We start from the raw sequence: 16,928 nt of genomic DNA, 5'->3' as shown, positions 1-16,928 counted from the left end.
GTTACATGTAAGTGTTCACAGCCATTATCGTCATGTGATGGATAAAATCTTTTGTGGTTCACCCACTAATGATCTTCCTGATCATAGTAAAAGCAGACTTTGGCTCACAATAAGTTCAATAATAAATCTTAGTAAACTGAGTAGAAACAAATATCTGATAGTATTTTTTAAAGACTTTGAAATTTTATATTGAATGTATTCAAAATTATACAAGTTAATTCAACATTAGAGTACCAACACTAATAACTTAACAATATCACAAGTTTACTTAGTAATCTATCAGTTCTTATTCACTTCTTTGGTCCATTTCAAGCTTTGGTTCAACTTCACTTATTTGCACAGAACACAAATACACAGTTAAAAAAAGCCACACAGCAAACATTCATGTAGTTACCACCCAGGTCAAGAAATAAAATACTGCCTGTATCCTAGACTCTCCCTGATGACACTCCCTAACCTTTTCATAATGGTAGCCATTAACCTGATTGTAGGGATAACCTTTCCTTTACACACTTTCATGGTCTGAACTACCCAGGACAGGATATTATCAATTATATAGTTTGATTTGACAGTACACATTGGCTTTTGTGACTTACTTCTTTAATTTACTATTATGTTCCTGAGATCTGTCTGTGTTTCTGCAATGAACTGATGTTGCTGTATAGTGGTATCCTTCTTTACAGCCACTGTGACTTTGACTAGTGCATTACTAAGCCTAAAAATGATTTGGGGAGAATTTTTATCTTTACAATATTGTCTTTAATTCCATGGACACAGGATAGTTCTCCACTTACTTACTCTTAAACTGTCAGCAATTTTATTATTGTTTTGAAAAGGTCTCATATTTATTGTTATATACATATTCCTTGGTATTTCATAATTTTCATACTATTGTTATCTTTTCAATTTCAGTTTTTATTGCTGGTCATAGAAATGCAATTGATTACTATGTTTTGATTTTTATATCCAGTAACAGTACTAAGTTCTGCTTCCATGTTTGGTACTCTAAAAGGAGACTTTCAGGTGTATGATGTATGAAAACTGACCTACATTTTTCCTTTCCTTTCTATCCACTCATAAATATATATATATACATTTTTTTTGGCTTCACTTTCTACCCAGGGCTTTTCACACAACACAAAACAGAAGTGTACAAGTGGGTACTGCTATATTAATTTCAGGGGGCATGTTTAAACATTAAATGTAATATAGGTTTTGTATACAACACCACATCATAAAGATGAAGTATTTTCCTTTATATTTTACTAGGGCTTTTTGTTTGTTTATTTAACATACATCACTGTTGAATTTTATAAAATCCATTCTATGCTTCTATTGAGATAGGAATTTAATCTGTTTATATTAAGAGTATGTTCATAAGTTTTATAGCATTAAATCAAACACATTCTTCAGGAGCTTAGTTTGACAGATTATCTTTTTCATAATTTGAAGGATTTGTTATACAAACACACACACACACACACACACACACACACACACACACAAATACAGTTTAAAAAACAGTCACATAGCAAACATCCATGAAATTACACCCAGGTCAAAAAATAAAATATTGCCTGCATCCTAGACTCTCGCTGGTGACACACTTCCTACTTTTTCTTAATGGGATACACGCACACACACACACACACACACACACACAGTCAATTCTTGCTATTTGTGGTAGTTTTGTGCTATACAGTTACTTTAAACACTGAATTGTAAGCATCAAATCATGGGTCCTAAAGCAAGTACATGGCTAGACCTCTGGACACATTTTCATCAACAGATCAACACATACTGTGGATTTATGTGTATTTTTCTGTTTAATGACATATTTAATACATACTGTTGATGCATGAACACTGAACTCACAGTGAGTAGTACTGTATCTTATGGCTGGGGGAAGCCTATCTAAAACATGTATTTTCTCTGCAAGACACAAAACAGCCTTCTTGTGCTTTGAGACACAATATCATACTGGGAATCATTTTAAAAAACAAAATAGCCAGTAAACAGAGCAAAAAGGAAAAAAAAAATCGACAGCAAATGCAAACTGATACACTGTTAGATTGGTTTCTGTTTTTAGCATATGTGCTCTGCCTTTCTTCATTTACATACTGAACATATTAAAACACAGGCAATAAAGCCTGGCTAAAAAGTGTCTTTGGTTACACTGCCTCTACATTTTAATACTTCTTTGACATGTTTATTACACTCTAGTAAATTTTCACTTTTAGCTCTTTAGATAAATTTATGCAGAGAATCTTTCAACTGCATTATTTAGGGCTGGGGTTACAGCGCAATAGTAGAGTGCTCGTCTAGCATGGGCAAGACCCAGGTTTTATCCTTAACACAGCAAAAGCCAAAACAAACCAAATGAATTATTTAAAATATTTTTATGACACTTAAACCTTCAGAATTCACAATCTCTGTAACTTCAATTGACATTTTTTACTTTACACTATGGAAAAATCTTAAGTGGAAAACATTGGTATTAGCCAGGCGTGGTGGCACATGCCTGTAAAACCAACAATCAGGAGGCTGAAGCAGGAGGATCGCTGTGAGTTCAAGACCAGCCTGGGCTACTTAGTGAGTCCCAGATCAGTCTTGACTACATAGTGAGACCCTGTCTCAAAAACAAAACAATAACAACAAAAAACCCACCGCCAACAACAACAAAAAACATTGGGACATGTAAAGATGTACATAAGCTTTCCAAATTATAACTTTTCACTTAACATTTCTACTTTGTTTTAAATTTAATACTGTCTTTTGTTCTCATATCCAAAAATAGTTATAGTACCAGATCATATTTCTTTTATTTTCTCTGCCTTAATTCCCAGCCTGTTTAAACAATTTAATAAGGAAATGCGGGATTTTATTTCCTAAACAATTTTTGGTCTGGCATGCTGCCAATGTTGACAATAGCATTTTAAACTAATCAAGACATGTTAAGACAGACTGTAAACTCTAAGTAAAATTTTTTGCTTATTACATAAAAAGGCCTGGCAATAATATTTATCCAAGCATAAAGTTTGAAACAGTGTTTTTTTTTTCAGTGTTCTCTACAGAGCTGGGGAGATATTCTCTAGAGTCTGTGCAAGGGCCAGCAAAAGCAGTGAAGAACAAATGGTTTAGAATTCTCTAAACCTTAAGTTCTCAACCATTAGCAAGACCTAAGGAAAACCTGGAATTCTGACACAGGTTCTCATGTAATCTGATGAGAACAGATTCACTTACATACTTAGAATACTCTGAATTCTATTAAACACAGTGTTCCCTGGGTTTTTAAAACACTTCTAACTTTATAAGATATATTTAACCTAGAGTTAATTGGTAATAGGATCTTTGGAAGAATAGGCTTTTCCTCAAGTGAATTTTAAATGAAGTAATACTGCTTAAGGCTTTGAGAATGAATGTAGTAGTCAATTTATTAGAAAGTAGTATTAACTACTTTACACTCACATTTACAGCTTAAAACATCTGTGCTGTGATCTCTATCATTACTGGTTTAGATAAAAACTAACACAGGTAACAGTATTTTTTTTTTTGAGGCCTGAAAACTTTACAGAACTAAAGTAGTGAAAACTACAAATGGTTAAGGTTCTTTAATAACTTATTTCAAAAATAGCTTCCTCCGAGGTTCACATTTCCTTTTTGGGTATCAGGACCACACTTAATTTTAAAACCTGACATTCTCCTGAAACAAAACAATTTACTGTCAAACTTTCTATACTATTCAACTGTGTCCATATCTTTAAATACATACTGAGTCCTCACATACTGGCATTCCATAGGTTTCAATGATGCAGTGATAAGGTAAGAGTTACTGTCCTTAAATGTATACAGCAGGAATATAATTTAGGTAACTGTTATATAAATAAAATTCTTTATACAATATAATGTATATGTTTTATTGAGTATTATCATTTCAAGAATTACAATGAATATGACGAGATTAAATATCTATGTATTCTTCCATATAGTTATCCAATACCAAGAACTTGGCTATTTTCCTTACAATAAAACATAAATCAAGTACAGAATTTATTATAAAATTTGATATAGGGACATCTATAGGGAATGAAGTGGAACACTATGACTAATCCAAAGAAACCTGATTTGACTCTCACAGATCTACAACTACAACTTCGTATTTCACCTTGGCCAGTGAAGTACAAAGAGAGAGACCAAGGGGAGGAAGGGACTGAGTTCCACTGACCCAATGAAACAAATGCGGTCAGGATGGGAAACAGCGAAAAGCCAAGAAGAGCGCTGTTGATAGATTTAAACTCCTATTACATCTCTTTAAACAGCAGCTGCTTCATATGCCTGCCTGATGGTTGAAGATTTAGACTCAAAACTTGATTTGAGTCCCATTCTCTACTATAGGTCTATTGTTCCTTTGAAAGCCTGAATCTAAGAGATCTCAGAGTTTTTTATTTTTCTTTCTTTACAATTAATAAAAGTCTTCATATTTACCCACTTTTCTTACTTGCTTTCTCCCCTACTGCTCTCACCAGAAATAAGGGCTTAGTTGTCAGTCTTAATACAATTGAGACAAAGATAAATTCATGAAAGCTGCTGCAAGCAGTACATTTTTGATCTCTTGGTATCACACATGCCTCAATATGGACACATAATTAGACGTTAAAAACTCAACTGTGCCGTTTTACAAATATTAGAAAAAATTATAATATATCAGAAATATATTGCTACTAATTCTGTTTAAAACAAGAAGTACAATTAAGATTTTTTATGAGAATGGCATTTAAAACCCTCCTATAGCCATGAAATTTTCATATTATTCCATGTCTCTTACAAAAATATTTTTTAAGAATTCAGTTAGGAACCTCTAGTGAAAATTTCTGAATTTTGATATGACACAGTAGAAATCTTCACACTTTTCCTCAAGTGATAGGTCACAGGCTAATGCATAATGTTATTTAAAATATTATAAAACTACTTCCTGGCTATGTATATGAAATACTTAAAATATTCATTATTCATTATGTATAAGCAAATATTCCAAATTACCAGAAAAAAATTCTGAAATTGGAAATATTTCCGATCCCTAGCATTTCAGATAAGGGATATTCAACCTGTAATGTGATTTTTGTATTAAAATTTTAGAAATAATGACGCTAGTTGGATATTCAAAAAACATGGAATAATTATTCCAGAAAGCTCAAGATCTTTTTCTATACTTGGCAGAAAAGAATTGGATATAAAGAAAACTGAAATACAAAACAATTAGTCTACAAAATATTGTTACTATTTAAAAACAAAATGTGAAAAATTATGGTAATTTCACAATATTTTTCTTCTTCAATCTTTATTTGCTCAATGAATTTTTGCACTCTTGTATGTTCTAGTTGCTGAAGATCCCTGATATTTTATCCACTAGTCATGGGCTTTCTCTTCAATTATAGCTTTTCAGACTAAGTATCTTTTTAATTCTAATCACCTCTATGTTTTTTTTTTTTTTTTCCGCTGCTTCCTCTTCTAAAACATAAAAAAAATTACACATACTGGCTTGGAAAAATCTGCTGGGTCATACTTTCTATCTGTAGTCTTCTGTTTCCTCTCTAAATCTACCTCACTTTTCTCAGTGCACAGTTGTAACTGAGTTATACTATGGACTCTGGGTTTATAGGATCATCATAACATTTATGATTCAAACTGGGATGCTTCTGAAAGTATGAGCACTAGTAAGCATAAACTAGGGCTTATGGTTACCCTGTCTCCAAGTAGTGTAACAAAATGAAAACAACAGCATAAATTGATAGTTAAGCATTGTTCTAATCAAAAACTTTAACTAGCTTTTCCTTTTAATATGTGCATGATCTTTCATTGCCTTTTTAGTTAGAAGCACTGAATGTTCAATATACTCTAAGAGGAAATTACTACATTTGATCTGATTTCTCTGAAAATTAGTATTATATGTATGGCACAAATAGTAATCTATATAGTGCTATCCTTAATGATGACAAATTCACAGCAAAAATTTTGACATTCATCTCAAAATGCAATGAAGAATGAGTTATCAAAATGTAAGTGATTTAAGGAAAAAAATGACAGAGAAAGCAGAAGTACCATTACTCTCCAACAGCCCATATAAAATTAGTAAATGTTTTTTGAGGTTCAATACGAAACTATTCTAATTAATGAGGCACAATACTGTTCACTAATGGAAAAATTTATACTCTGTATATAATAAAGGATTTAAAAAACTTTTGTCCTAGTTCTGAATATCAGATTTTTATTAAGAAAGTGGTCTTCCTGGGGATACAAGAAAGTAACAATTAAAGACACAGCACTAATAGAATTTATTATTTAATTAAAGAGTAAAATCCAATTCTCTTCAGACATGTTAGCTACTTCAGCCAACTGCTTCAGCCAATTATCACTCTTGCTTTATCTTTTAATTTTATCAATGCTACTGTGTTAGCATAAAAATATGATTTAGGGGGTTCAAGATAATAAAAATGTTGATACTATAGACATACTGGTACAAAATACGTGTGTGCTGCAATCAAGCTGGAGAGAACTTCTGATCTGAATTTCCTTCAAGACATTATCCCCTTAAGCTTCCCACTCATTCTCACGTTTCTCTGAAAGTGTCTCATTACTTTATAAACCTTCCCACTAGAACTTCAAGTCACTGAAATTCACCTGCTACTCACAGCACTGCACAGATCTCTCAAGGTCAATGACTTTTTTTAAAAGACTGGGTCTCTTTTCGTAATGCAGGCTGGCTTTGATCTCCTTATATAGCCCAGGATGGCCTTGAATTTACATCAATCCTCCTGCCTCAGCCTCTTACGTGCTGGGATTAAAGACATGAATGACCATGCCTAGCAATGACTTTTTAATCATTAAATACAAAAACATCCTCCTAAATATCTTATTGAAGACAACAGTAATATGTTAGTTTAAAAGAAAATTTCAAAACTTAATTTTCTAAATTATCTTTCTAGTTTCACATAAATCTATTTGGTTTTATTTTCTTCTTTTTGATTAAATTAGACTCAATTCCAGGTGCTAAAGAAATATACAACTTGTTTTAAATACTTAATTATTAATAGGGAAATGCTTCATACATTAGATTAAGTATCTCATGAATGGACATTAACAGAGTTGTCTTGGAATGCTTAACTTTTACTAAAGAAACATTTAAAATTCTTCAAGACATCATTTTTTTTTCCATAGAAAGTACTTTGTGGTCATCATTTTCCTTTACATATAACCAGTAGTGGCAAACCTATGGCAAACATTAGGCACACAAGGGCCCTCTCTGTGGGCACACAAACCATCACTCCTGCATCACCCCAGCAGCCAAGCATCGTATCACAGCACACACGGGGGCAGTGTGGGCACTCTTTGAAAAATTATTGGAGTTTGGGTTGCAGCTTGGGCACTCGGGTCTCTAATAGGTTCCCAATGACCGAGTTACATTATAGAAGTCTGGATTACGATACTTGTTTCATGAAGATTTGTCCATTGATTGAGCTGTTAACAAAATGATGTTTTTAATCTATATAATCATTACCACTTTCACTCTCAACCTTTGTGCTTTGGATCTTTATCAGAAAGCTCAAAATTTTGGGGTTTTTAGATACAATTCTTCTAATTTTTTTAAACTGAGAGAGACTATGTTGGATAATCTACTAATATTTGGAGATTTTCCAGGTGTTTTTCTGCTACTTATTTTTAGTTTAATTCTGCAGTCATTGAGAGCATGTAGGATGGTCTTTTAAAAATTTTTTTCAAGTACGTTTGATGGCCCAGACTACTTGAACAATGTTTCCTTTAATTCTTTGTTATTGGTACATTTTAGACATACATAATGATCACACTCATCACAGGGAGTTTGACCTGTATATGATACATCTTGATTCTTTTTTCCCATTCCCATTCCCCTTCCCCACTTAACCCCTCTTTATGAAAGCTTTGTTTCCATTGTTTTCCCTTCTGGTCTCTTTCTTTTCTTGTTCCTTTTTCATTTTCCCCACCCCTTTTCTAGTTGTTCTTCCCATCTGAACATTTTCTCTCCATTTCCCAATATCTTTTAAATACTTTGGTCATCATTTACACTTTCAGTTATTCATACCAGAGAAATAATGCAGTATTTAATTTCACTTTAGAGTATGGTCCTGAGGTGATTCCATTTACCTAGAAATATCTCAAGCTTATCTTTCTTTATGGCAGAACAGTACTCCATTGCATAAGAAAACAACATCTTTATCCACTCATTGGGTGATAGGCATTTGGGCTGTTTCCAAGATTTAGCTATTATGAACTGTGCCACTATAAACATGGGTGTGCACTGTGGCATGATGTTTTTAATTCTTTCAGGAGCATAACAAGGGAAATACCTGGGTTGAATGGAATCTGTGGTTTTAGTTTTTTGAGCAATCTTCACATTGATTTCCACAGTGGTTGCACCAGTCTGCACTCCCTCCAACACTGAGGAAGGGTTCATTTTTTCCTATAGCCCTGCCAGCATGTTACTGGTTGATTTCTTGATAACAGCCATTCTTTCTGGAGTGAGGTGAATCTCAGCCTTGTTTCATCTGCATCACTTAAATGACCAGTGATGTTGAACACTTTTTCATATATTTATTTGCCATTTCTACTTCTTCATCTGAGAAGTGTCTGTTCATTTCAGATGCCCATTTTTGCACTGGATCTCTAAATTTGGGGACTCTGAAGAATGTTTTGAAAAAAATATAAATACTTTAAAAAGCAGCAAAGTTAAGTACTTATTTTATTTATTTTTTTCTCACTGTTTATTGGTACATTTTAGGTATACGGTACAGTTACATTCATCATTAGGGTCTTGTACCTTTATGTGACAGGTATTGGTTCTCATTTTTTCCTCTTACCCCTGCCCTCCCTTCAACTTCTCCTCCCTTCCCTATTTGCAAATACTTTATTTCCATTTTTTCATTTCAGATCAATTACAAATACATGCATACTACATGAAGTAGGGAATTTGGGTTTGGGATAAAATTTCCAGCAATCACATCAGACACAGATTTTAAAAGCACCGTATCTTATTTTGAGGTACTGATGACTTCAAAGAAGCTCTAGTAGTAACAAACACTGGGTTTTTAATTTGGTTTTCATAAATTGTAAGTTAGAGAATAAAAGATATATTTACTATGTGAACTTGCCACTATCTGAACCCAGAAATGAAAATAATTTCATTAGTTACTTTGAGATAAATCTGGGAAAAAAGATAATTTATAATATCTTAAGTCAGAAGTCAAATAGATTTGGATATTATCATATGTACCTTCCTATATGGTAATATCTGTGAATAAGTAGAGTACTAAAGGGAAGGGATTTCTTTGAAAATTGGGTATTATTTTCTATTCAGAATCACGTCATATTTAGACACACACAGTGGTAAATTTTCATGAAGAAATGTTATGCACAACAACTGTTCTCTTGACATAGGAAGATTTACAAAGTTCCTTATGTGATATGGTCTATACTATGTTTTAAAAATGCCTAGTGAAAAGGCTAGAAATGTACCTAATGTAACCTATAGTAGAAGTATAAGAAAAGTTGAACATTGCAAGCAAAAAATATCGATTCTTTTGAAAAGAGACAATGCTTCAAATATAGTCTAACAGAGCAATCATTTATCAGAAAGAGGATATATTGCATTTGCAACTGCCAGAAAGTGAAATTAAACATGCATCTCATTAGGAGAATGTAAAATGGTTCCATATGACTAGAATACAAGCTTTAAAATAGTGAGCACAGCAAGAAGAATGACTCTATATACACATGTTGGTGCCAGATGCCATACTAATAAGTTTCTAGAATGCAAAATATCTAAAGCTACTCATCTTCGGCTAAGTCTCTATCTTTAATACTAAGTAAATTCTGACTTAATAACAATTCCATTTGGATATAAAACCAAATTAATTTTTCCACTTTATGACTAACTCAGAGAAAAGGATGTATGAATACGGTTGAATAAAAGGTTGGTAAATAATCTTATCCTCAAAAAATCATCAAAAAAAAAACCATTCCAGAGCTTAAAGACAAGTAAGTTGAAAAATGTTTGTTTATGAAAACCAGCTGAATACAAGTTTAGAACAGTGGAGACCTGTGGTTTCATGGCCTGGAGCTGCTGTCCTTACCCTCATACGCTGATGCAAATTCTTCCTGGTCATGGCTGGCTATGGAAAATAGCTTCACTGCAGGGCTGCGTGCAGGGGACTAACTTAATGCAGGGCAAAAAGTGAAAACCTACATAGCACTGTCAATGAAAATAGAAAACTTGTCAAGCCCAGCCACAAAGATCATAAATAAAAATACCCAGCTTGGGAGCAAACAAAATTAAAAAAAAAAAAGGAGAAAATAGAAAACTTGGTAAAAACAAGCAGGGAGTGTCAGCTATGACAGTCTAAGGTTGCTAAGGAGTGCTAGGTTGGCTGAGATGTAGAATGAAGGTCTAGTAAAAAACTATAAAGATCCTGGAATGTGTGCAGCCCAGGCTGGTGCAGAGGCTGTGTGAATGTGCAAGGGAGACTAGAGGGACTGGCTGAAAGCAAGTGAGACTGATATGAAAACTGCATGGATTTTAAATGTGCTCCTCAATCAACATACACACGGAAGACAGAGCTTTTAAGTTTTACTGACTGGAAGTTTTTGAACCCCGGGGTGTTCTAACCCTGGCCTTTTTTTTTTTTTTAAAAAAAAAAAAAAGGTCTTGCTTAGTTTCTCAGGCTGGTCTCAAATTTGTGATCCTCATGCTTGAGCCTCCCAAACAGGGATCACAGGGCTGTACTACCATGACATACTGTGCAATCCTTTTTTTCTTTTTGTACCGGGGATCAAACTCAGGACCTCATGCTTGCCAAGCAGGAGCTGTGCCACTGAGCTACATGCATTCCTAGTCCACAGAGGGCAATCTTTGACCTACTGTTTTTGACAATGAATTGTGCAAGGTGCAAATTCTACAAAGAGGTCTAAAAAATCAATTAAAAAAGAAAAAAATCTAAAGCTAAAAAAACAACAGATATCAGCACATATTGCACACATTCATTCCAGGTAAATTACTAAAACTATTCTGCCCGAAGCCCTTAGGACAAAAATCCAAAAAGAATGTTTGTTTCTGCACTGTATTAGCAATGAAGTTCAGTTTTCAACATAAATTATGAGACACACAAAGAAAAACAGAAAAGCATGGCCCATGCTGAGGAAAAAAGGGCAATAAATAGAAGTTTACTCTTAGTAAGCCTAAAGTAGGATTTAACAGATGAAAACTTCAAAGCAGTGATTATAATGTTAAGCTGAGGGCTACAGTCCTTTCATATAATCCAAGCTAATTGCAAAACTGAGTAAGACAGCTACCTGAGCCCAGAAGCTCAAGGCCAGCCTAAGTAACATAATGATTTTCCATCTCAAAAAATAAAAACCACGTTTAAAGAACAAAGGAAAATATGACAACAATAACTGCATAACTTTTCTTTTTTGCAGTGCCGATGATTGAATTCAGGACCCTGAGCTTTCAATTCAGAAATAAATTTAAATAATGAGGGAGGATTTAGCTCAGTGGTTCTACCGCCTGCCTCGCAAGCACAAGGACCGGAGTTTGAACCCTGGTGCCAAAAAAAATTTTTAAATAATGAACAGAGATTATAAAAAAGAATGATGTGAAATTCTAGAGCTGATGCTTTCCATATCAACTCATTTTTGATAGAAATATAATTAATTACCCATATTGGCCAATACTTTAAAAATATTTCAAAATGTGTATAACATCTGAGATATGGATATTTAATAAGTTATGTTTTATGATCTTTGTAGTCTCTGAATAAAGATACAGGTGCCTTATCATTTCCTGTTGAACTAATCAACGGTATATTAATTCATTTTAAAAAGGAATTGCTTGGGGCTGGGGATTTGGCTCAGTGGTTCTACTGCCTGTCTTGAAAACGCAAGAGCCCAAGTTCAATACCTGGTACCCCCCCAAAAAAGAATTGCTTAAAACTAGACAATATTAACATGCATAAAATCAGAGTAACAAGGTAATACCATATTGATATCTAAAGTTGTGAAACCAAGAGTTTAATTTTACTTTCATGGTTAGTTTTCAGCATTTCTCAAGAACTTTTCCAGATTTGGATTTTTCATTTTTCAGGTAACTGATTAACTATTACTTGATACAAAAAATTCATTCAGGCACTAAAATATATAAATAATTTTAACACTACCAATAATTAACTGGATTCTAATATTCATGTACTTACAAAATTTGTGCCTCTTTAAATAAATTACTAGGAGGCAAATTTTTGACCAACAATAAAATAATGATAGTTACTATTAATAATCTTTCCCCATGTTTATAGTGGCACAGTTTGTAATAGCTAAAATTTGGAAACAGCCCAACTGCCCATCAGTTGGAGACTAGATAAAGAAGATGTGGTTTTTCTATAAAATGGAATACTACTCAGCCATAAAGAATGAGAAATTAGACTCATTCTCAGGAAAATGGATGCATATTGAGGTCATACTCTTAAGTGAAATAAATAAGTCACATGTGTAAATAATGAATAGTTTCTCTGGTGTGAAAAACTAAAAGTGTAAATAAGATACAAATGGTATAACTGACAATGTGAAATAGGAAGAAAAGGACTAAAAGTGTAAGGGAAGTGGGAAGGGTAGGGGAAAGGAAATAAGGGAAAAGAAAAATTATGAGAAAACAAAAAACTGGAAAAACGTTTTTGTAAATAGGGAAGGGAGGAGGGGGTGAAGGGAGGGCAGAGGTATGGGGAAAAATGAGAACCAAGACCTATCATGTAAAGCTACAAGATCCCAATGATGAACATAATGGTACTGTATACCTAAAAAGTACCAATAAACTCGAGAAAAAAATGCAAAAACATTCGAAATGTAAAAAAAAAAAATCATCTTTTTAATATTTTTCCTTATTTGTAATTTCTTAGTGGGTAGCTGCTTTAAAGAGTTTAACTGCATTTTACTATTTTGATTCTTCGTATTATCATAAGAACATATAATGTATACTCTTTCTCATTTTTAGTGAAAACAACACATACTATATAGAACCACTAATTTTCCAAACATTTCTTAAAATGTCATCCTGGTTTTCTACCTAAAAATTTAAATTTGTATATATCAGCCTAACATATTACCAGAGGAGAAAATAAACTGTTCACTATTTGGTATAAGCCATTATATTATTTTTACATTGATACAGCTACCTAGAGTAATGTTAATTGAAGCAGAAAAAGAATACTTACTCAGTTATAAATTCAGGGTTTGTAAAGTTGAGATTGGTTAAATGTCCTTCAAGTTTAGAAGACTCATGCGTGTTTAAGGCTGGAGTGGTCTTATTGGTGAGTATAGCTCTTTTTTCATCTTTTTCAAGTGCTTTTCTCTTTCCACCATTTTGGAAATATTCTCTACATACACTGAAAGTCAAAATAAAGTTATATTTTAAAATACTGGATGTGACAATAAAATAAAATGAAAAAATATTAGCCTTTATTAATCAAGATGGGAAACTTTCAAGATAATCCCATTTTTAAAATGTCAAACACAGGCAAGTTTGAGCAACTTTTAAGTACTTAAAATTGTTAAAATTATTATACAACCATGAGAATCAAATATGCTTAATAAAATGTTGTTCAGGAATATAGATGTATCTGTATATATTTTATTTAATTTTAACTAAAACATAAGTTCACTAACAAAGATTAGATAATTGCTATTCAGTGACAGTATCCAGAAACAACATATTAGTAGTCAAGAATTAATTTTGATCCAACTTGCAGATAATTTAATAGTTGTTTTGAGGTTCCTCTTGATTTATGAAAGCAAAGTCAAGTCATTAATACATTAAAAGGTTATGTTTTCTTTTATCTGCTTTAAGAGAAGGCATAAGAAAATTTAGTTCAGGTAAAAATGGTATCATACTGTATTAGAAAAACCAAATTGTTTTTCTTCTCTCACACCACAACAACAAACATGAAAGACCCCTGTAACCTCAAAAGGTGGGGATTTCTCCAAACCAGTAAGAAAGCAATTAATTCTGGAGGGGAGATCAGTTTGCTGTCCTCTAACACAATTCTGTTCTGACATTATTTAACTTGGGAGTGTTGAAGGCTCAGCCACAAAGACTTAAGCAGACCTCACAAAATAAAGACTTAGTCCTCCCACCCACTGAAGATGCCATGCCAATCACAAGTTCCCAGTTGTTTTATTTGTGCTTTTGATTAACTGGATATGAACAGGGTTCCCACACCCCCCTCCTCTGGTTTAATCTGCTCAAATGGCTCAGAAAACTCAGGGAAACACATTTACTGTTTTATTATGAAGGATATTACAAAGAACACCGATAAAGAGATGCACAGGGTGAGATATGTAGGAAGGAGCAAGGAGCTCCCATGTCCTCTCCAAGTATGCCATCCTGTAGGAAGCTCTACTTGTCTGGAAGCACTGTGAGCCCTCCTTGACAGAATCAACTAAAACATTTATTAGCTATTTATTAGCTCAAATACTTATTAGCCAAGAAACTTAAGTAAAAATGACTAGTGAGGCTGCGCTCTGGTTCCTGTGCTTACAATCTGACAAGAGATACACACTTGAAAAATTATAACTGATATACTTATTAAAGCTACTTAAAGGATAGAATATGGATAAATTTTATATCTCTATAGATTCTCAAAATACATCACATTGTGTAGTATTGTACATAGCTTATATTTCACAACAAAGCCATATTACTTTTCTCTACAAACATCGCTTGGTGAAGTGCCAGAAACACAGGACAAAGAAAGAATTCAAATCATTTAACTTGTTATAGCAAGCAGAAATACGATTTGAAGGAACCAACAGTTTCCCTCACATATATACAGATGGCATTATTCAATTTCATTTTTAAAATTCCTACTATGTAACATTTCTTATCCCATGTAGATTTAGTTTAAATTATATATATGAGCTGAAATGCATTCATTATTAATCAAATATTTATTAAGCACCTATTCATGTGTGGAGGAACATAGATGATAGCAAAGCAACCTTCAAGAAGCTCTGGCTTTTGAAGGGCACAGGGAAGTATATAAATGAAGAAAATACAATTAAGAAAAACAAAGATATACATATGTTATATTTATTTATAAATGAAACATCTAACCCAATCTAAAATCAATAATATAAATTGATTTTACAAAGATAAGTAGGGATGACTCAGACAAGGAGAATGTTAGTTAAGGAGGGAAATGCTTTCCAGGCAGAGAGGATACCATAAAGTCATGGAAAAAGAAATCAGAACGGATCCTGTAGAAATCTACCTCAGTTCAAGGTATGTGACATTTAAACTAGCAGGCAGAAAGGAGATGGTTGAATGAACTCACAAATGAAAAGTCCTTGAGACTGGCACACATATAAAAAGAAATGGTAGCCAAATAACATTGGAGAGGTAAGCAAGCTTTAGATCATGCAAGAATCACAGGTCAATCTAAAAATGAGGCCTTTACACATTAAATCTCACATGAGAATGAACTTTAGCAGTTGCCTGAGGTGGTAGGCTTGACTCAAAAGAGAACTTTACGGAGTAACAGAAATTTTATGTCTTAATAGTGGTAGTAGTTACATAAATATAAACTATTAAAAATAATCCACTGAATTGTATACTAGGTGTATTTCACTGTACATAAATTATACTTCAACAATTTATTATATGTAATGTAGTTAAAATGTAGTTTTTAATCAACTTCAAATTAACTCTAAAATGTCTATCATATAGCATTTCAATAAGGCATGAAACAAGAATTAAAAGCTTGCTTATCTTTCCATTAGTTAAAACTAGCTGAAGCTGCTGATGATATTCAACAGTTCTTGAACCATATGGTACAATTTTAAACGGTTCAATCTGATAGCTACACCAAGACACTCAGCAGTAACATACATAAAGGTGTAGAATTCCTTGTTTTCAAATAGCAGCCATCTTAATTTCAATCTCACCACATACCTTTGAAAACACACAGATCATCACAGAGAGCAAAGAAAACCATTTATAATTAATGCCTATGGCATACATAGGAAATAGAGAATAACACTTCATTTTACATGGAATCAGGAAAGTAAAATCTGAGAGCAACTAGGTAGACTTTGGAACAAACCCAAAGTACAGTTAAGATGAGGACTGTGTAAAACAGAAAAACATGATGGAGACGGCAAAATCAATTAACACCAACTGAGGCTCATGCCCAAGACAGGGTCCAACTCTTAGTGGATAAATTCTAAGGAAAGATTTGGGACTTAATAAATCAAAGCACTTGCCATGGAAACTCAAAGGAAAGAATTCTGGAAAGGACTGTTAGCAAAAGTGAGAATCTTGAGAAAAATGCTGGGGGTGGGAATGCACCTTTAAAAAAGAAGTATATATGGAGGGACAGAATGAAGCAATTAATTAATAATCCTGAGATTTCTGTGTATAAAATAGGACCAAATGAACATTACTTGTTAAATGTATGTATAGGCTTTTGGAAATTATAAAACAAAGCAAGGCACCCAAACCCACATTTATGCATCTACAGAAACTCTAATACAAATAATATAATGCAGAGAGTACCTAAAAGAAATACCTAATAAGCCTAGCAAGACAACTTTTCAGTGAATTAAAATTTCTCTCTCTCCCTCCCTCCCTCTCCCTCTCTCTCTCTCTCTCTCTCTCTCACACACACACACTCACTCAAAGAGACTGGCATTTAAGAAATATAAATTACATAAGAATAAGCAATATAGATATAAAAGAACATTTCACATTTGAAATCAGATACAAACAAGAACCAAATAAATGGAAAACATTTCATGTTCACAGATACTTAAGACTAAATATTCCTAAATATCAAATTCCCCTTTATAGAATGAGA

The 16,928-nt window shown here is 33.2% G+C and overlaps 1 protein-coding gene across 1 annotated transcript in view; it reads right to left on the bottom strand.

Moving 5' to 3' along the window:
- Window positions 1-16,928, bottom strand: part of Bmt2 (base methyltransferase of 25S rRNA 2 homolog) — a gene marked incomplete at its 5' end in the record, with an annotated part of 65,243 nt that overhangs the window by 15,677 nt on the left and 32,638 nt on the right. The window contains one exon of the mRNA XM_010603670.1: window positions 13,290-13,460. Within this exon, the coding sequence (XP_010601972.1) occupies window positions 13,290-13,460 (171 nt within the window). The remainder of the gene's footprint in view (window positions 1-13,289; window positions 13,461-16,928) is intronic.

This window comes from Fukomys damarensis, unplaced genomic scaffold (assembly GCF_012274545.1).
Source record: "Fukomys damarensis isolate Sample0158 unplaced genomic scaffold, DMR_v1.0_HiC HiC_scaffold_4, whole genome shotgun sequence".
Lineage (NCBI taxonomy): Eukaryota > Metazoa > Chordata > Mammalia > Rodentia > Bathyergidae > Fukomys > Fukomys damarensis.
The sequence above is the reverse complement of the archived record's forward strand: the minus strand, read 5'-3'. Positions and strand labels throughout refer to the sequence as shown.